The sequence below is a fragment of the Coregonus lavaretus genome (genome assembly GCF_964263955.1).
Source record: "Coregonus lavaretus genome assembly, contig: HAP1_SCAFFOLD_2674, whole genome shotgun sequence".
Taxonomy (NCBI): domain Eukaryota; kingdom Metazoa; phylum Chordata; class Actinopteri; order Salmoniformes; family Salmonidae; genus Coregonus; species Coregonus lavaretus.
The window spans coordinates 2583-25480 of record NW_028159902.1 but is presented as its reverse complement, the minus strand read 5'-3'; the positions used below and the strand labels follow the sequence as shown (position 1 = coordinate 25480).

Here is a 22898-nt window from a genome sequence, read left to right as displayed (position 1 = left end):
AGATGACATGATGAAACACGTCGACCGTTGAGATGACATGATGAAACACGTCGACCGTTGAGATGACATGATGAAACACGTCGACTCGGTTGGTTGATCACAACTACAGGGGCTGTTTGGAGACGTGATAAGATAAAACAATTTTAACACCAGTGAAAATATTTCCCAAATAACTTTATTATAACAACCATATTGTGTTTTACAGTATGTGTAGCTCAGTTGGTAGAGCATGGCGCTTGCAACGCCAGGGTTGTGGGTTCGATCCCACGGGGGGCCAGTATGAAAAAAAAAAAATGTATGCACTCAATAACTGTAAGTCGCTCTGGATAAGAACTCCCCCACCGGTCTAAAAAGTATTTTGGAAGTTTTAGAAATGTATTTATTAATGTCTACATTTGTTTTTGCCACATTTATTCTATTACAGAAACCTTAATGCATATTTTTTAATTATATTTTGTGAGCTAAACATTTAAAACAAATATAAAAACATTTTCCTTATCATTTTTTGAAAGTTCTAATGTTATTGTCCCCTACAACTACAACAAAAAAATACTGAAATACACGTTTGTCCTTAAAACATTTAATTGAAATACTGTAGAATTCCATTCATTCCTATGGAGGACCGCTCCTACTCTGAGTGCCAATGTGGCCGACCGGTGGCTTCAAAATGGCCAATACATAGCATCAGCAATCCAGTGTTTATACTGTATACATCATTGGTTGTAGCCTAATTGAATCATTATTATGTTAAGTCAATGTTTTTGGTTAAGTATTTAAATACCCTAAATAGACTATTGTTTTAGCATTATATTAACTTACTAAATTATAGAAACGAGATTACAAAGTGCTCTCTCTCTCTCTCTCTCTCTCTCTCTCTCTCTCTCTCTCTCTCTCTCTCTCTCTCTCTCTCTCTCTCTCTCTCTCTCTCTCTCTCTCTCTCTCTCTCTCTCTCTCTCTCTCTCTCTCTCTCTCTCTCTCTCTCTCTCTCTCTCTCTCTCTCTCTCTCTCAGAGGGAGGAATAGCCCGCTGGTCCCACTACCCCTATATATCACCAAGCACAACATGCTTCACCTTCAATGAAAGCTGAGAACGGGGACGATTGGCTGTCGATCCATAGAGATCTGCTCAGATCTGAACATAACCAACTGAACTGGGAGGTGGGAGCCCTTATTCGCCGCTATTAGCTATGACATCGCACTGGGAGACCTTATTCACCCAACCGAGAGAGAGAGAGAGAGAGCAGAACAACTTTGACAGGATATCAACTTGTAACTTTTAAACGAGTGGCGCACGACAAGCAGAGAGCGCATCGCACTATCCAGGAACAGAGCGCACTATTCTTCTCTCGGCTACCACCTCATCTTTCTTTCTTTCTATTGTAATATATTGATTTATTTCTTAATTACTTCCCCTTCTTCCTGCCTTCCTTCCTTCCTTCCTTCCTTCCTTCCTTCCTTCCTTCCTTCCTTTCTTTCTTTCTTTCTTTCTTTCTTTCTTTCTTTCTTTCTTTCTTTCTTTCTTTCTTTCTTTCTTTCTTTCTTTCTTTCTTTCTTTCAGTGAGTGTCGAGATTCTCAGGAGATTATATAATTTTTCAACCAGGGTCACCTCTCCAGGTGATGCCATCCATTTTCACAGATAAGACGACCTGGGGAAACGCGCTCGGAGCGACAGCTTTTCACCAGCAAGTTCGTTTTGAAAGTGTCCACCACTAGCCTACTCTCACCGGGACCATGGCGATCTGTCCGCAGTTACTGCTGCTGCTGATGCTCGGGTGGAGCTATCTATATGGTGGCTATTGCGCCATGATGAAAGATCATTTCACAGATTTAAGAATAAAAGGTGAATCTGGGCACTCCAGTGCGACCCGGGGGGACAAAGACCGCTCAGAGAAGAATGAGCACGACCTGCTTTTACGTGATATTATGACGGAACACATGCAGATGCTTTACGAGCAATACAACCGTGCAGGATTTCCTTTCAAGGACGGGAATACTGTCCGCAGCTTTAAAGCGCACTGGGGTATGTAGCTGATTTATCCAAACGGCCGCTGCGTGTTTTAAGGTACCATGAAGCAACCATCATACTACCATAGCATGGGTTATAGGGTTTCTAGAGGCTGTAGTTTCATGATTTTATTGCTAGTCATTCAATTGTTCTGTGGTGTATAGTTTGGACTAGGTTGAAGCACCTGTTGATCCAAAACCCCATCCAATAAAACGTGGAGTCTGTTAAACAAAACGGAACGGCTGCTTCACCTGTTGCTTAGTATGGACATTATTCGGACGAACAGTATTTCAAGCCTGTTACACATGTGCACATGACAATGTGACTGGTATAAATTCCGTCTTTGTGTGTTAAATCTGCATATTCTCTAAATTTATGAAGATTATGTATTCGAATGGCTGGACTAAACTCGGCTGGTGTGGCCTATTTAACTCTTAAATATAAAAAAATTTTACTTTCAAGAGGCCGTTATGTAGTTATCACTTATAGCTACACTGAGTGTACAAAACATTAGGAACACCCTCCTAATATTGCATTGCACTCCCTTTTGCTCCCAGAACATCCTCAATTCGCGGGGGCATGGACTCTACAAGGAGTTGAAAGCGTTTCACAAGGAGGCTGGCCCATGTTGACTCCAATGCTTCCCACAGTTGTGTCAAGTTGGCTGGATGTCCTTTGGGTGGTTGACCATTCTTGATACACATGGGAAACTGTTGAGCGTGAAAAACCCAGCAGCGTTGCAGTTCTTGACACACTCAAACCGGTGCGCTTGGCACCTACTACCTTACCCTGTTCAAAGGCACTTAAATATTTGCCCTTGCCATTCACCCTCTGATTGGCACACATACACAATCCATGTCTCAATTGTCTCAAGACTTAAAAATCCTTCTTTAACCTGTCTCCTCCCCTTCATCTACACTGATTGAAGTGGATTTAGTGACATCATTAAGGGATCATATCTTTCACCTGGATTCACCTGGTCAATCTATGTAATGCAAAGAGCAGGTGTCCCTAATGTTTTGTACACTCACTGTATATAACCACTGATATGATAGAGTCCTACAATCTCTTTCCACAGCAGTGGGATTATATTTGCGCCTGCAGCCATGCGGTGGTACTCTGTAGCTCAATTGGTAGAGCATGGCGCTTGTAACGCCAGCGTAGTGGGTTCGATCCCCGGGACCACCCATACGTAAAAATGCATGCACACGTGACTGTAAGTCGCTTTGGATAAAAGCGTCTGCTAAAATGGCATATTATAATATGGAGGACGCATCACTGTATCTGTCCCACTATGACGTCTGTGAGATCATGGGTAGCGCCTTTGAGGTAGTCCATTTTCTTCTTCTATTACTTCTATGAGTTGGCAAACAAACTGAAAGGGTGAATACTGCCACCTGGTGGGTGCTGTTTGAACAGGTATAAAGCTAAGATTTACTGCCACCTGTAGGGTGCTGTTTGAACAAGTATAAAGCTAAGATTTACTGCCACCGGGAGGGTGCTGTTTGAACAGGTATAAAGCTAAGATTTACTGCCACCTGGAGGGTGCTGTTTGAACAGGTATAAAGCTAAGATTTACTGCCACCTGGAGGGTGCTGTTTGAACAGGTATAAAGCTAAGATTTACTGCCACCTGGAGGGTGCTGTTTGAACAGGTATAAAGCTAAGATTTACTGCCACCTGGAGGGTGCTGTTTGAACAGGTATAAAGCTAAGATTTACTGCCACCTGCAGTTACGGAATGTTTGCTCACCAGTATAATGAATTGGCTGATCCCTCCTGATGACCTGGATGGAATCATGTGATCCTTCCTTAACCAATAGGAAGTCCCACCCAGGTGACTACATCAAAATGGTGAAAGTCCTCAATGGTGCTGCCCATGCTAATACAGGCTTTTGGCCACTAGAGGCCGCTATCGTTCTCTATGGTAGAACCCCAGTCCGGTTTCAGCACCCATACATGAGATACTACTGCCTCCTACTGACATGACTTGATAATGCAGGACGGATAGGCTGGGTTCACTGCGGTCAGTGCCAATAACGGTCCGACAGTGACCTGTACCCAGGGAAGACCAGCCCCCACTTTCAATTGGCTCCTGGCTGCTTCTCTTTCTATTGGCTCCTGGCTGCTTCTTGCTCTACGGGTCTACAGAGTTGGATCTCACTTAGCATCAGAACTACTGCGAGAGTTGGGTCATGAAGCCAGAGAGGATGGGTCGGAGTCATATTTCACTGTTAGTTTCAAACACAAAATAATTTAACAGTTTCAGTTAATAAAACTGATGACTGTTTATTTTAGATGATGGTACTGCTGATGACGCGGTACATGCGGTGTACTTGCTGTGAGTGTCACCCTCTGACACTGGCTACAGAATAGTAGTTACATGTCACACTGTTGCGGGACTGCAGTGCTTGGCAAACAGGAGCGAAGGACGCTGTGTCCAGGTGTTGTTGCCATTCACACTCTCCCCATTGAGTAGACTGTATCACGTGATATCTAGATGGCCAATATGAGTTATTTCTTGTGTAAACCTCTATCCTATATGAAATAGATGGCTACCAATATGAGTTATTTCTTGTGTAAACCTCTATCCTATATGAAATAGATGGCTACCAATATGAGTTATTTCTTGTGTAAACCTCTATCCTATATGAAATAGATGGCTACCAATATGAGTTATTTCTTGGTGTAAACCTCTATCCTATATGAAATAGATGGCTACCGATATGAGTTATTTCTTGTGTAAACCTCTATCCTATATGAAATAGATGGCTACCAATATGAGTTATTTATTGTGTAAACCTCTATCCTATATGAAATAGATGGCTACCAATATGAGTTATTTATTGTGTAAACCTCTATCCTATATGAAATAGATGGCTACCAATATGAGTTATTTATTGTGTAAACCTCTATCCTATATGAAATAGATGGCTACCAATATGAGTTATTTATTGTGTAAACCTCTATCCTATATGAAATAGATGGCTACCAATATGAGTTATTTCTTGTGTAAACCTCTATCCTATATGAAATAGATGGCTACCAATATGAGTTATTTCTTGTGTAAACCTCTATCCTATATGAAATAGATGGCTACCAATATGAGTTATTTCTTGGTGTAAACCTCTATCCTATATGAAATAGATGGCTACCGATATGAGTTATTTCTTGTGTAAACCTCTATCCTATATGAAATAGATGGCTACCAATATGAGTTATTTATTGTGTAAACCTCTATCCTATATGAAATAGATGGCTACCAATATGAGTTATTTATTGTGTAAACCTCTATCCTATATGAAATAGATGGCTACCAATATGAGTTATTTATTGTGTAAACCTCTATCCTATATGAAATAGATGGCTACCAATATGAGTTATTTATTGTGTAAACCTCTATCCTATATGAAATAGATGGCTACCAATATGAGTTATTTCTTGTGTAAACCTCTATCCTATATGAAATAGATGGCTACCAATATGAGTTATTTATTGTGTAAACCTCTATCCTATATGAAATAGATGGCTACCAATATGAGTTATTTCTTGTGTAAACCTCTATCCTATATGAAATGTAATCCTGGGAGGGGGGAAATGGGCCAGTAGCCTGATCTCTAATTGAATGATAGGGTTTGTGGACCCGGCCTATATAGCCTGATCTCTAATTGAATGATATTCTGCTCCAGGTCTGAAACTAAATTGAAAGATAGAGATGCTATAATTCATAGAGATGCTATAATTCATAGAGATGCTATAATTCATAGAGATGCTATAATTCATAGAGATGCTATAATTCATAGAGATGCTAGAATTCATAGAGATGCTAGAATTCATAGAGATGCTAAAATTCATGTAATTCTATGGATATGTGGACCTGTCTGGACTATACTCTCTATTCTGACTGCCCCTTGCTGTTCCTCCTCCAGGCACCATCAACAACCAGCAGCTCCAGATCTTCAACCTGACGTCTCTCACCAAGTCAGAGGCCGTCCTGTCGGCTGTGCTCCACTACTACATAGGAGACCTCCCAAACAGCATCCAGCACCCTGGCTGCAGCAGCAGCACCACCGGGGCCAGGCCCAGGAGCTGTGGAGCCCCCTCCCCGTCCCGCCACGGCCCCAGGAGACACAGCCACGTCCAGATGGGCGTCTGGAGCTTCGCCTCAGTGGATAACCACACCAGGACTTTGGGCCACTTTGTGATCAACGTGTCTACACTGTACAGGGACTTCATCTCTTGGCAGTGGAAGGACGTCACCCGGGTGGCGAACCAAGCCAAGCATCATGATGAGCTTCTGATCGGGATAGACGTGGCATCACAGCCTGGACCCAGGCCCTGGAAGAAGCTCCTCTCAGACCGCTCTCCATACATCCTGGTCTACGCCAACGACTCGGACATCTCCGAACCCCAGAGTGTGGTGTCCACACTACAGAGGCATCAGAGGCATCAAACCACGACGACCACGGAAGAAAGGGCGTTCGCCTCCGGCTTCCATAGACTGGGTCTGCACGCTCAGAACAACACCGGCGCGCAACAACAGGCGCCTCCGCACAGACGCCGGCGCTCGCCTAGCGTCCTCCTCCCGCTCCAGAACAATGAGTTACCGGGACCGGAGTACCCGTACGAGACGGCGGTCTGGGACAAGACCAGCTCCTACGAACCGCCGGAGAACAAGCCAGTCCGTCGGCCGAGGAAAAAGACGCGCAGTAAGAGCCAGAGGCACGGCGGTAAGATGCTGCGGTTTGACGAGCAGACGATAAAGAAGTCTCGTAGGAAGCAGTGGAACGAACCACGGAACTGCGCTCGCCGCTACCTGAAGGTGGACTTTGCAGACATTGGCTGGAACGAGTGGATTATATCTCCCAAGGCTTTTGACGCCTACTACTGTTCAGGGTCATGCCAGTTCCCCATGCCTAAGGTATGTAATAAATACATTAAATTAAATTAGTAATAAATGATATATAAATGTAATAAATGTAGTAAATGTATCTTCATGACTTCATGGCATCGGGTTTTATGAGCTGACATCCGCTGGGCGTACAAAACATGAAGGAAACCCCTGCATGTCATTTATGTTATGTACAGATGAACCTATAAACGGTACTGTTAGGAAATCTGAAAAACCACCATCAGTAAATGGGAAATATGATTATACTCTTAGGTAAAGTATTTATTTTTAGGGCAATCTCGGTAGAAAGATGGGTTACTCTGTGGACATCTGATTGGTTGATTGGCCGATACACCTGGAATCCAGTACGATTTGGAAATAAATGTGTATATACAGTGCCTTCAGAAAGTATTCAGACCCCTTGATCTTTTCCACATTTTATTACGTTAAAGCCTTATTCTAAAATTGATTAAATAAATACAACATCCTCAGCAATCTACACACAATACCCCATAATGACAAAGAGAAAACAGGTTTTTAGAAATTTTTGCAAATGTATTAAAAATCGGAAATACCTTATTTACATAAGTATTCAGACCCTATGCTATGAGACTCGAAATTGAGCTTAGGTGCATCCTGTTTCAATTGATCATCCTTGAGATGTTTCTACAATTTCATTGGAGTCCACCTGTGGTAAATTCAATTGATTGGACATGATTTGGAAAGGCACACACCTGTCTATATAAGGTCCCGCAATTGACAGTGCATGTTAGTCCCCTGTAGCTCAGTTGGTAGAGCATGGCGCTTGCAACGCCAGGGTTGTGGGTTCGTTTCCCACGGGGGGCCAGTATGAAAATGTATCCACTCACTAACTGTAAGTCGCTCTGGATAAGAGCGTCTTGCTAAATGACTAAAATGTAAATGTCAGAGCAAAAACCAAGCCATGAGGTCGAAGAAATTGTCCTTAGAGCTCAGAGAGGATTGTGTCGAGGCACAGATCTGGGGAAGGGTACCAAAACATGTCTGCAGCATTGAAGGTCCCCAAGAACACCGGGGCCTCCATCATTCTTAAATGGAAGAAGTTTGGAACCACCAAGACTCTTCCTAGAGCTGGCCGCCCGGCCAAACTGAGCAATCATTGGGAGAAGGGCCTTGGTCAGGGAGGTGACCAAGAACCCGATGGTCACTCTGACAGAGCTCTAGAGTTCCTCTGTGAAGATGGGAGAATCTTCCAGAAGGACAACCATCTCTGAAGCACTCCACCATTCAAGCCTTTATGGTAGAGTGGCCAGACGGAAGCCACTCCTCAGTAAAAGGCACATGACAGCCCACTTGGAGTTTGCCAAAAGGCACCTAAAGGACTCTCAGACCATGAGAAACAAGATTCTCTTGTCTGATGAAACCAAGACTAAACACTTTGGCCTGAATGCCAAGGTTCACGTCGGGAGGAAACCTGGCACCATCCCTACGGTGAAGCATGGTGGTGGCAGCATCATGCTGTGGGGATGTTTTTCAGAGGCAGGGAGACTAGTCAGGATCGAGGGAAAGATGAACAGAGCAAAGTACAGAGAGATCCTTGATGAAAACCTGCTCAGGACCTCAGACTGGGGCGAAGGTTCACCTTCCAACAGGACAACGACCCTAAGCACACAGCCAAGACAACGCAGGAGTGGCTTTGGGACAAGTCTCTGAATGTCCTTGAGTGGCCCAGCCAGAGTCCGGACTTGAACCCAATCGAACATCTCTGGAGGGACCTGACAATAGCTGTGCAGCAACGGTCCCCATCCAACCTGACAGTTTGAGAGGATCTGCAGAGAAGAATGGGAGAAACTCCCCAAATACAGATGTGCCAAGCTTGTAATCGCTACCAAAGGTGCTTCAACAAAGTACTGAGTAAAGGGTCTGAATACCTACGTAAATGTGATTTTTTAAATAAATTAGCCAAAAATTCTAAAAAACCAGTTTTTGCTTTGTCATTATGGGGTATTGTGTGTAGATTGATGAGGGGAAAAAACGATTTAATCAATTTTAGAATAATGCTGTAACAACAACATGTGGAGAAAGTCAAGGGGTCTGAATACTTTGGACACACCTACTCATTCAAGGGTCTTTCTTTATTTTTACTATTTTCTACATTGTAGAATAATAGTGAGGACATCAAAACTATGAAATAACACATATGGAATCATGTAGTAACCAAAAAAGTGTTAAACAAATCAAAAAAATATTTTATATATTTGAGATTCTTCAAAGTAGCCACCCTTTGCCTTGATGACAGCTTTGCACACTCTTGGCATTCTCTCAACCAGCTTCATGAGGTAGTCAACTGGAATGCATTTCAATTAACAGGTGTGCCTTGTTAAAAGTTAATTTGTGGAATTTCTTTCCTTCTTAATGCGTTTGAGCCAATCAGTTGTGATGTGACAAGGTAGGGTTGGTATAAAGAAGATAGCCCTATTTGGTAAAAGACCAAGTCCATATTATGGCAAGAACAGCTCAAATAAGCAAAGAGAAATGACAGTCCATCATTACTTTAAGACATGAAGGTCAGTCAATATGGAAAATTTCAAGAAACTTGAAAGTTTCTTCAAGTGCAGTCACAAAAATCATCAAGCGCTATGATAAAACTGGCTCTCATGAGGACCGCCACAGGAAAGGAAGACCCAGAGTTACCTCTGTTGCAGAGGATAAGTTAATTAGAGTTAACTGCACCTCAGATTGCAGCCCAAATAAATGCTTCTCAGAGTTCAAGTAACAGACACATCTCAACATCAACTGTTAAGAGGAGACTGCGTGAATCAGGCCTACATTGTCAAATTGCTGCAAAGAAACCACTACTAAAGGACACCAATAAGAAGAAGAGACTTGCTTGGGCCAAGAAACACGAGCAATGGACATTAGACCGGTGGAAATGTGTCCTTTGGTCTGGAGTCCAAATTAGAGATTTCGTTTCCAACCGCCGTGTCTTTGTGAGACGAAGAGTAGGTGAATGGATGATCTCTGCATGTGTATTTCCCACCGTGAAGCATGGAGGAGGAGGTGTTATAGTGTGGGGGTGCTTTGCTGGTGACACTGTCTGTGATTTATTTAGAATTCAAGGCACACTTAACCAGCATGGCTACCACAGCATTCTGCAGCGATACGCCATCCCATCTGGTTTGGGCTTAGTGGGACTATCATTTGTTTTTCAACAGGACAATGACCCAACACACCTCCAGGCTGTGTAAGGGCTATTTTACCAATAAGGAGAGTGATGGAGTGCTGCATCAGATGATCTGGCCTCCACAATCACCCGACCTCAACCCAATTGAGATGGTTTGGGATGAGTTGGACCGCAGAGTGATGGAAAAGCAGCCAACAAAACGTTTTGTTTTTTAGACAAGGGTGTCACCAAAACTGTGATGTATTCACAAAGTACGTCATAACAACAACAAAAGAAGTCAATTATGACCATGACAATCACCATGACAATCACCATGACAATAACCATGACAATCACCATGACAATCACCATGACAATAACCATGACAATTAATCCTTACCCGAAATTCAGAATGCCAAGTGTGTGCAAAGCTGTCATCAAGGCAAAGGGTGGCTATTTGAAGAATCTCAAATATAACATATATTTTGATTTGTTTAACACTTTTTTGGTTACTACATTTGGTTACTACATGATTCCATATGTGTTATTTCATAGTTTTGATGTCTTCACTATTATTCTACAATGTAAAAAATAGTACAAATAAAGAAAAACCCTTGAATGAGTAGGTGTTCTAAAACTTTTGACTGGTACTGTACATCACCACCCCTCCACCTTTCTCTGTCTGTCTGTCTAAACATGTTGTAATTAGCCAATGTCAATGTCCTTATCCATGATCGAATCATTTAACCAAGTCTCTGATAAAACAACAATGTCTGTGTTCCTGTCATGCATCCAGATATCGATAAAGTCCATCTTTGACATCATACTTCGCACATTTAAATGTAACAAACCCAGCCCTTTGCGAGACTTAAAAACAGCAGGGGTGTCCATATTTACCCTAACCAGGTCGTTATAAACTTGATCATTAAGTCAGGAGATCTCATGGGAAGTAAGTAGGTTATCAAAGCGCCAAAGGGCCTGCGGCTGCATCTATTTGGTGGCTGTTTAAATCCTATTGAAATTAAGACAGGGATCATGTAGATTTTCCTTGACTTGACTAGAGTATTTAAAATCAGAAACAGTTTGATGTGTGATGATGGTTGGGATAACCTGGGCAGAGTGCCGGTTCTATCCCAGTCAGTCTCTCAGAGCAGCCTTAAAATTGCCTTGCAGTGTTTAAGCCCCGAGATAGTTTGGGTGAATTCAGTCTTCTTTGTAGAATATTTTCTCTTTCCAAAAAGTGTCAAAGTTATCAATAAAGACAACATTGACAGAGTGACAGTAGCTCTTTAGCCAGACCTGAAGCGATAGCAACCTACTGACTCTACCGTTTGGCCTTGAGACAACTTTTTCTCAGCTAATATTCAGCAGAACAGAACATAATAGCGGCCCAATTCATAGGCCTACGCTACAAATTAAACACTCTTTAACACGTCTGGTTAGTAGGCTATATAATCAGTTCAATGTCAATAACATATCCTAATATCTTGTGATTACACTGATAAAATCACCAATGTCTCTGTTAAATTCGTTTTTTTTATATATTTGTTTGTGCGTTGGTTCGGGAAAAACAGCTTGCAATCAAGAGAAAATGTTGCTCTGAAAAAGACTCAAAAAGAAAGTTAGAAGTAGAAGTTTCAGTGAAGAATGGACAGAGAGAAATAGTCATTCTTACCATACTTCTCCGATGTCAAACCAGAGTGCCTTGTTTGCAACAAAACGGTTGCCATTTGTAAATAATTAAATATTAGATGAATATGAATCTTTCAAAAGTTACCAGACAGATGCTCGACCAACACAGACAACGTTAAGCTTCAACAGCTGGCAGAGAAGCAAATTCCATCTACTCATTTACATTTACGTCATTTAGCAGACGCTCTTATCCAGAGCGACTTACAAATTGGTGCATTCACCTTATGATAGCCAGAGGGATAACCACTTTACAATGTGTTTTTTTTAAATGTTTTTTTATTTTGGGGGGTGGGGTAAGGGGGGGGTAGAATGATTATTTTATCCTATCCCAGGTATTCCTTAAAGAGGGTGGGGTTTCAAATGTCTCCGGAAGGTGGTGAGTGACTCACTCGAATATTGAGCCTCAGCTTAAAACACCAAAAAGTGTAATGACATTTGGGGAGAATGAGCCTCCACTGCTGTCCCGAACGCCTCATCTCTGCCTTGGCAACATGTCAGTGTTCTCGTTGAACCACATAGCAGTTTGGAGCGTACCACCCGTTTTCAGGTCCAGTCACTCATTCTTCATGCCCTGACATGCGGTAATGATAAATAATGGTGTAACGGCCTACAGTGTTCTTGACATTTTGTTTTGTTCTACCGCTCATATTCTACCGGTATGGCAGACCCCCACTATTTATTTTGCCGGTGCACTGTACCGTCTATCTTTCTCCCCTGTATATATTTAAGCAATAAGGCCCGAGGGGGTGTGGTATATGGCCAATATACCACGGCTAAGGGCTGTTCTTAGGTACGACGCAACGCTGTCGTAGCTGTTATTATGAAGTGGAAACGTCTAGGAGCAACAACTGAGCCGCGAAGCTCACAGAACAGGACCGCCGAGCGCTAAAACAAAAAATAGTTTGTTCTTGGGTTGCAACTGTCGTATCGTGTCAATGCTGGTAATTATTGCTGTGAAACAAAGGAGTCCGCTCATACTGAACCTTGATCATAAGTTTTATTCATATCACAAGATTTCAGCATAAGTTTACAGACCCTGCCGGGCTGGAGAACAGTGTCCAAAGATAATGTCTGTTCTAACCTCTTCTTCGCTTTTACCCAGTATATATAATCTTCCCAAGATAGGGGTGGCTCCCTCTACTGTCCAATCCCCTGTCTACAACACACACTTCCTGTCGGTTGTATGTGGCGTCACACTAAAACATTCCCTCTGACATTAAATAAACATCCTTTCAGTTCCACTTAAAAACATTAACAAAGACATAATCCTAATACACTACACAACACTCACTACCGAGTTCCAAACTGCCTCTGGAAGCAACGTCAGCACAATAAGTCTGTGCCTATGTTTGTGTTGCTTCACAGTCCCCGCTGTTCCATAAGGTGTATTTTTATAATTTATTTATTTTTTAATCTAATTTTACTGCTTGCATCAGTTACTTACATTTACATTTTACATTTTAGTCATTTAGCAGACGCTCTTATCCAGAGCGACTTACAGATAGTGAGTGGATACATTATTATCTATTTTATTGTTTTAATTTTTTTCATACTAGACCCTCATAACTTGATGTGGAATAGAGTTCCGTGTAGTCATGGCTCTTTGTGCACAACATTTTAGAGAAAGAAGCTTTTTGTTCGTATGGCACATTTCTGGGATCTTTTATTTCAGCTCATGAAACATGGGACCAAGGCTTTCCACTAGATGTTGGAACATTGCTGTGGGGACTTGCTTCCATTCAGCCACAAGAGCATTAGTGAGGTCGGTCACTGATGTTGGGCGATTAGGCCTGGCTCGCAGTCCGCGTTCCAATTCATCCCAAAGGTGTTCGATGGGGTTGAGGTCAGGGCTCTGTGCAGGCCAGTCAAGTTCGTCCACACCAATCTCAACAAACCATTTCTTTAAGGACCTCACTTTGTGCAGGGGGGCATTCTCATGATGAAACAGGAAGGGGCCTTCCCCAAACTGTTGCCACAAAGTTGGAAGCACAGAATCGTCTAGAATGTCATTGTATGATGCAGCGTTAAGATTTCCCTTCACTGGACGAAGGTGCCTAGCCCGAACCACGAAAAACAGCCCCAGACCATTTTTCCTCCTCCACCAAACTTTACAGTTGGCACTATGCATTCGGGCAGGTAGAGTTCTCCTGGCATCCGCCAAACCCAGATTCGTCGGTCGGACTGCCAGATGGTGAAGCTTGATTTATCGCTCCAGAGAACGCGTTCCGACTGCTCCAGAGTCCAATGGCGGCGAGCTTTACACCACTCCAGCCGACGCTTGGCATTGCGCATGGTGATCTTAGGCTTGTGTGCGGCTACTCGGCCATGGAAACCCATTTCATGAAGCTCCCGCCGTTGTTGCTCCTAGACATTTCCACTTCACAATAACAGCACTTACAGTTGACCGGGGCAGAAATTTGACGAACTGACTTGTTGGAAAGGTGGCATCCTATGACGGTATCACGTTCGGTACCACGTTGAAAGTCACTGAGCTCTTCAGTAAGGCCATTCTACTGCCAATGTTTGTCTATGGAGATTACATGGCTGTGTGCTCTATTTTATACACCTGTCAGCAACGGAAATAGCCGAATCCACTAATTTGAGGGGGTGTCTACATACATATATATATATATATATATATATATATATATATATATATATATATATATATATAATATTTAAACTCAGTTTTTCACAATTCCTGACGTTTAATCCTAGTAAAAATTCCCTGTTTTAGGTCAGTTAGGATCACCACTTTATTTTAAGAATGTGAAATGTCAGAATAATAGTAGAGAGAATTCTTTATTTCAGCTTTAATTTCTTTCATCACGTTCCCAGTGGGTCAGAAGTTTACATACACTCAATTAGTATTTGGTAGCATTGCCTTTAAATTGTTTAACTTGGGTCAAACATTTCGGGTAGCCTTCCACAAGCTTCCCATAATAAGTTGGGTGAATTTTGGCCCATTCCTCCTGACAGAGCTGGTGTAACTGAGTCAGGTTTGTAGGCCTCCTTGCTCACACACACTTTTTTAGTTCTGCCCACACATTTTCTATAGGATTGAGGATAGGGCTTTGTGATGGCCACTCCAATACCTTGACTTTGTTGTCCTTAAGCCATTTTGGCACAACTTCAGAAGTATGCTTGGGGTCATTGTCCATTTGGAAGACTCATTTGCGACCAAGCTTTAACTTCCTGACTGATGTCTTGAGATGTTGCTTCAATATATCCACATAATTTTCCTTCCTCATGATGCCATCTACTTTGTGAAGTGCACCAGTCCCTCCTGCAGCAAAGTACCCCCACAGCATGATGCTACCTCCTCCGTGCTTCACAGTTGGTATGGTGTTCTTCGGCTTGCAAGCGACACCCTTTTTCCTGCAAACATAACGATGGTCATTATGGGCAAACAGTTCTATTTTTGTTTCATCAGACCAGAGGACATTTCTCCAAAAAGTACGGTCTTTGTCCCCATGTGCAGTTGCAAACCATAGTCTGGCTTTTTTATGGCAGTTTTGGAGCAGTGGCTTCTTCCTTGCTGAGCGGCCTTTCAGGTTATGTCGATATAGGACTCGTTTTACTGTGGATATAGATACTTTTGTACCTGTTTCCTCCAGCATCTTCACAAGGTCCTTTGCTGTTGTTCTGGGATTGATTTGCACTTTTCGCACCAAAGTACGTTCATCGCTAGGAGACAGAACGCGTCGCCTTCCCGAGCGGTATGACGGCTGCGTGGTCCCATGGTGTTTATACTTGCGTACTATTGTTTGTACAGATGAACGTGGTACCTTCAGGCGTTTGGAAATTGCTCCCAAGGATGAACCAGACTTGTGGAGGTCTACAATATATTTTCTGAGGTCTTGGCTGATTTCCTTTGATTTTCCCATGATGTCAAGCAAAGAGGCACTGAGTTTGAAGGTAGGCCTTGAAATACATCCACAGGTACACCTCCAATTGACTCAAATGATGTCAATCAGAAGCTTCTAAAGCCATTACCTGGCTGTATATAGGGCTTGGGGCTAGAGTGTAGGGTCCTCCCCCTGAGAGCCATGCCCCTTTCCTTGTGAAGTTCCTGCTTCACATGCCTCAGGTCGGTTCCAGAAAGACCCCTACTCCCTAGGCATGTGAAGGATTGAAAGGATCAGAGGAAGGATCTTCTCAGGGCTCCTGGGAACACTAGGCATTACTCATGGTGATTTGGGAAGAGCCTGCCACTCATATAACCACCCATGTTTTAGCTAGAATACAGTGGCTTGCGAAAGTATTCACCCCCCTTTACATTTTTCCTATTTTGTTGCCTTACAACCTGGGTTTGTATCATTTGATTTACACAACATACCTACCACTTTGAAGATGCAAAATATTTTTTATTGTGAAACAAACAAGAAATAAGACAAGAAAAACAGAAAACTTGAGCATGCATAACTATTCAATTGGATCTGGGCCATTCCAAGACATTTAAATGTTTCCCCTTAAACCACTTGAGTGTTGCTTTAGAAGTATGCTTAGGGTCATTGTCCTGCTGGAAGGTGAACCTCCATCCCAGTCTCAAATCTCTGGAATACTTTTTAGTCTCATCTGACCAGAGTACCTTCTTCCATATGTTTGGGGAGTTTCCCACATAGCTTTTTTGTGGCCACTCTTCCGTAAAGCCCACCTCTGTGGAGTGTACGGCTTAAAGTGGTCCTATAGACAGATACTCCAATCTCCGCTGTGGAGCTTTGCAGCTCCTTCAGGGTTATCTTTGGTCTCTTTGTTGCCTCTCTGATTAATGCCCTCCTTGCCTGGTCCGTGAGTTTTGGTGGGCGGCCCTCTCTTGGCAGGTTTATTGTGGTGCCATATTCTTTCCATTTTTTAATAATGGATTTTAATTGTGCTCCGTGGGATGTTCAAAGTTTCTGATATTTTTTTATAACCCAATCCTGATCTGTACTTCTCCACAACTTTGTCCCTGACCTGTTTGGAGAGCTCCTTGGTCTTCATGGTGCCGCTTGCTTGGTGGTGCCCCTTGCTTAGTGGTGTTGCAGACTCTGGGGCCTTTCAGAACAGGTGTATATATTTTGAGATCATGTGACACTTAGATTGCACACAGGTGGACTTTATTTAACTAATTATGTGACTTCTGAAGGTAAATGGTTGCACCAGATCTTATTTAGGGGCTTCATAGCAAAGGGGGTGAATACATATGCACGCACCACTATTCCGTTATTTATTTTATTTTATTTTATTTTTATTTTTATTTTATTTTTTCATTCCACTTCACCAATTTGGACTATTTTGTGTATGTCCATTACATGAAATCCAAATAAAAATCAATTTAAATTACAGGTTGTAATGCAACAAAATAGGAAAAACGCCAAGGGGGATGAATACTTTTGCTAGGCACTGTAGGAGAGCCAGCTGGACTGGACAGTGTGCCTGAACGTGCTATAGCTGTCCTCAGGCCTCCCATCACCAGCCTCCTGTACTCCAGACAGTCACCTGGTTGGGACACTGAGCGAGTGGCAAAAAGACAACATCACGTCTCCCTTCAAAAAGAGATACTCAAGGGGGGATTTCCTGGTTATATAATGGATAAAACATTTTAACTATGACCTACTGTCAAATGTCCTCACATTTCATAGAAGTGTCATGTTTCTTGTCATAAAGTGAATCCTCCTTCTCCTCTGTCCTGTAGTCTCTGAGGCCTAGTAACCACGCCACCATCCAGAGCATTGTGAGAGCGGTGGGGGTGGTGTCTGGTATCCCCGAGCCCTGCTGTGTTCCGGACAAGATGTCTTCCCTCTCCATCCTCTTCTTCGACGAGGACAAGAACGTTGTGCTCAAAGTCTACCCCAACATGACCGTGGACTCCTGCGCCTGCAGATAGGGACGATTACCACACACACACACACACACACACACACACACACACACACACACACACACACACACACACACACACACACACACACACACACACACACAGGCACTAAGAAACACACACACACACCTAGACAATAAGAAATGCACGCATGCATGCACTCTCTCTCTCTCTCGCTGTCTCTCTCAAATCAAAATCAAATTGGTGGCGTACACATATTTTGCAGATGTTATCGCAGGTGCAGTGAAATGCTTGTGTTCCTAGCTCCAACAGTGCAGTATACCTAACAATACAAAACAATACACACATAATACAAAAATAAAAATAAATAGAAAGAAATTAAGAAATATCAGAGTATGGAATATAAATATATACACTGAGTGGACAAAACATTAAGGACACCTACTCTTTCCATGACAGACACTGACCAGGTGAATCCAGGTGAAAGCTATGATCCCTTATTGATGTCACCTGTTAAATCCACTTCAAATCAGTGTAGATGAAGGGGAGGAGACGGGTTAAAGAAGGATTTTTAAACCTTGAAACAATTGAGACATGGATTGTGTATGTGTGCCATTAATAGACAGTATATGAATAGAAAAGGTGTTTACAGCAGTAGTTATATAGGATGAGCCTGGACTAGAATACAGTATATACATATGAAGTGGGTAAAACAGTATGTAAACATGATTAAAGAGACCAGTGTTCAATGACTCTATGTACATAGGGCAGCAGTCTCTAAGGTGCAGGGTAGAGTACCGGGCGGTAGCTGGCTAGAACAGTGACTAAGGGCAGACTAGAGGTTACTATTTAACAGTCTGATGGCCTGGAGCAGTTTTTCAGTCTCTCGGCCACAGCTTTGATGCACCTGTGCTGTCTCCGTCTTCTAGATGGTAACAGGGTGAACAGGCCGTGGCTCGGGTAGCGGAGGTCCTTGATGATCTTGGCCTTCCTGTGACACCGGGTGCTGTAGATGTCCTGGAGGGCAGGCAGTGTGCCCCCGGTGAGGCATTGAGCTGACCGCACCACCCTCTGGAGAGCCCTGTGGTTGCGGACGTTGCAATTGCCGTACCAGGCGGTGTTACAGCCTGACAGGATGCTCTCGAAGGTGCATCTGTAGAAGTTCGGGAGGGACTTAGGGGCCAAGCCTCCTCTCACCCACATACACACACACGCACATATAGAACAACCTCTCTGCAACAAGCCACCTCCCAAGGATTTTCCTCTTTTGTACTGGAAGAGAGATTAGCGATTAGCGATGAGATGGTTGGTTGATTAACCTTTTCAGGAAAGGACTGCTGGACCTCCTATTGGAAGCCTGAAGCACCCTGGAGAGTACTGAAGCACCCTGGAGAATACTGAGGCACCCTGGAGAATACTGAAGCACCCTGGAGAATACTGAGGCACCCTGGAGAATACTGAAGCACTCTGGAGAATACTGAGGCACCCTGGAGAATACTGAAGCACTCTGGATAATAAACAACTCACTAGTCTCATCTTCATCATCGTAATCATCATCATCACCCTCATCACCAACCTCATCATCAGGGTTTCTTACCTGTTTGAACACAATAAAACAGTGACTTGAGAAAGGAGCTAATGCAGTTTCAACTAGCACCTTGTCACCTTAACACAGGACCTCAGTAGACTACTGCCTCTTCTGGGTTGAGCAGAAACTCTTCATCTAACTGAAGTGGTCAGACACATGCTATATCCTAACTCCTTCCACCCCAGTTCTGAATTGTTTTATACTATTACCAAGGAATCTCCTCCTCCTCTCCTCCTCCTCCTCTCCTCTCCTCCTCCTCCTCCTCCTCCTCCTCCTCCTCCCCCTCCTCCCACCTTCACCTCCTCCTCCACCTCCTCCACCTCCTCCTCCTCCCACCTTCACCTCCTCCTCCACCTCCTCCTCCTCCCTCCTCCTCCTCCTCCTCCTCCTCCTCCTCCTCATCCCCTCCTCCTCCCACCTTCACCTCCCCCTCCACCTCCTCCTCCTCCTCCTCTCCTCCTCCTCCTCCTCATCCCCTTCTCCTCCTCCTCCTCCTCCTCCTCCTCATCCCCTCCTCCTCCCACCTTCACCTCCTCCTCCACCTCCTCCTCCTCTTCCTCCTCCCCCCCTCCTCCTCCTCCTCTCCTCCTCCTCCTCCTCCTCCTCCTCTCCTCCTCCTCCTCTCCTCCTCCTCCTCCTCCTGCCCACCTCCTCCTCTCCACATCCTCCTCCTCCTCCTCCTCATCCCCTCCTCCTCCCACCTTCACCTCCTACTCCTCCTCCTCCACCTCCTCCCACCTTCACCTCCTCCTCCTCCCCCCACCTCCTCCTCCTCCTCCTCCTCCTCCTCCTGCCCTCCTCCTCCTCCTCTCCTCCTCCTCCTCCTCCTCCTCCCCTCCACCTCCTCCTCCTCCTCCTCTCCTCTCCTCTCCTCTCCTCTCCTCTCCTCTCCTCTCCTCTCCTCTCCTCTCCTCTCCTCTCCTCTCCTCTCCTCTCCTCTCCTCTCCTCTCCTCTCCTCTCTCCTCCTGCCCTCCTCCTCCTCTCCTCCTCCTCCTCCTCCTCTCCTCCTCCTCCTCCTCCTCCTCCCTCCTCCTCCTCTCCTCCTCTCCTCCTCCTCTCCTCCTCCTCCTCCTCCTCCTCCTCTCCTCCTCCTCCTCCTGCCCTCCTCCCCTTCTCCTCCTCCTCCTCCTCCTCCTGCCCTCCTCCTCCTCTCCTCCTCCTCCTCCTCCTCCTCCTCTTCCTCCTCTCCTCTCCTCGGCATGGCTATATGTTACAGTGTCCTTACTATGACCTTGTTACTTACTGTATATGAATATCATGTATACATACATACATACATACATACATACATACATACATACATACATACATACATACATACATACATACATACATACATACATACATACATACATACATACATACATACATACATACCTATAGAGAGATATTTTTTATTCCAAAGCCAGATATTGTGGTGTTGAGTACATTACATACATATGTTCATTTCGAGATTGTTGATCCATAAAGTATACGTATTGATAGACTTCTAAGAATAATTCAATATGCAAAACAAAGTAAGCTATATTTCAGTCTTGGAAAGGAATGGTCAACATCATGAACAAGAACAGTCTGTTTTAAGCTATTGTATTTTAGGCTATACCCTGTTGTATTTTAGGCTATACCCTGTTGTATTTTAGGCTATACCCTGTTGTATTCTGTGAATATCTTATCTTAAGTGTTGTAGTTGAATCTGCTTGGTGCTGCTACTTCTGCATCCACCAACTTCAACAGCACCCAATATCTACTTCAACAGCACCCAATATCTGAGAGGAAGACCTGGCTTGATCTGAGAGGAAGACCTGGCTTGATCTGAGATGAGGACCTGGCTTGATCTGAGAGGAAGATTACTACATCATGGGACCACCTTCACCTCCTAGCCTGACAAACATTATATACAGTCTGCCTCAATGACCAATGAAGGCTTGGTAGCTATCCATCTGACTAGACGTTGGTGTTGTCTGTTAAAGGCATGTGCTGGCATTTATATCACAAGTCGCTGAGAGCCACTGAAAATGGCAGCATATTCCATAGATAGAGCTCGAGCCCTGGTCTAAAGTAGTGCACTACATAGGGAATAGGGTGCCATTTTTGGACGCTCCCCTAGTGAGGCATTTCCAAACACCAGCATAGGTGCATGTCTCTCTGGTAGGTAGATAGATAGAGTCAAAGGACACCTAGCATGTCTTTATTTTACAGTGGATTCAGCTATTTCCTACATAATGAAGTCAGTCAACTAAATATTTATTTACAGCAGATAAAATAAAATGTAGAGGCTAACATTAGATTTTTTTTTTATATATATAGATTTGTACATTGTTTTTGTACATAAGGCACTACATGTCAATGATATTCTAATGCTGTCTCTCGGAGAGGAACCACATGCCTTTTGAATGGATGAATTCAGCTCCCGATCAACTGAACTGCAATTCAGAATGACCGTTTGAAAAGGCTTCTTCACGAACAATCTAGAACGTTCTATGGAACTATAGAATCCCAAAACAACTGAAAGGACTTGTATAAAGCTGATGACTGTTTTGAGCTGAAATGTCTCCCAACTTAGTAAGCGTAGATTTACTTTTGTAAAACAGGGTATTTTTTATAAGTAGTACAGAGGTAGTTTTCAATGAGTGGATTAAGACTATATTCTTTTTATAATAATTATGGTTGCTAATAAAAATAAATCCTAATAGTGTTTTGCAGATTTGTTCAATATTTGGATATGTTCGGTAAACTGTACTATTGTCTAGGGAGTGTAATAGACTAGTGTCCTGTCCAGGGGTGGGATAGACTAGTGTCCTGTCCAGGGGTGGGATAGACTAGTGTCCTGTCCAGGGGTGTGATAGACTAGTGTCCTGTCCAGGGGTGGGATAGACTAGTGTCCTGTCCAGGGGTGTGATAGACTAGTGTCCTGTCCAGGGGTGGGATAGACTAGTGTCCTGTCCAGGGGTGTGATAGACTAGTGTCCTGTCCAGGGGTGGGATAGACTAGTGTCCTGTCTAGGGGTGTAATAGACTAGTGTCACCATTCTCGACTCAGTGACAGGTTGTTGAAAGAAAAGCGGTCTATCAACACAGACTTCTAGTCATAACATACCACATTTCACATCCCCTGTTATTCAATATGAAAAACCACTAGACTACGTTACTTTCCAAATTGGGGTCACTGGAATTTCTTGACATCAATTTGGGGCCATGAGCAGAAAAATGTGGAAACCCCAGTGTTAAGATCATAATTGGAGAAACAATGGTTGACAACAGCAGTTCTACGTTCTACCAGACGGTGGTGCTGAAGAGCCACTGAAGTTAACAAAGCAGAGTCTGTGAGTAGCTCTTATATGAGCCTGCCAAGCCAGGCTCCAGAGAGTAACAGTGTATGTAGGACTTTACATTTTGTATATATATTTTTTAAAGAATAGATCAGCTATGAAATTAGCAGATATAATTTGAGTCTCTCAAATAACATTACTTGCAACATTTCTAATCCCCTTATATATATATATATATATATATATATAAGGACACCAAATTTCAAATTTCTGCTGTTAGTGCTGTTATTGTGAGGTGGAAATGTCTAGGAGCAACAACAGCTCAGCCGTGAAGTGGTAGGCCACACAAGCTCACAGAACGGGACCGCTGAGTGCTGAAGCGCATAAAAATCGTCTGTCCTCGGTTGCAACACTCACTACCGAGTTTCAAACTGCCTCTGGAAGCAAGGTCAGCACAATAACTGTTCGTCGGGAGCTTCATGAAATGGG

At 43.5% G+C, this 22898-nt stretch overlaps 1 protein-coding gene across 1 annotated transcript; it reads left to right on the top strand.

Annotated features, from left to right (window-relative positions):
• Nucleotides 1-1731: 1731 nt before the first annotated feature.
• LOC311122348 (bone morphogenetic protein 3-like) lies at nucleotides 1732-17597 on the top strand (the record flags this gene model as incomplete). Its single annotated transcript, XM_084196721.1, has 3 exons — nucleotides 1732-2020; nucleotides 5933-6924; nucleotides 17406-17597. 3 exons carry the CDS (start codon nucleotides 1732-1734, stop codon nucleotides 17595-17597), a joined length of 1473 nt encoding a protein of 490 aa, XP_084052847.1.
• Nucleotides 17598-22898: the final 5301 nt, after the last annotated feature.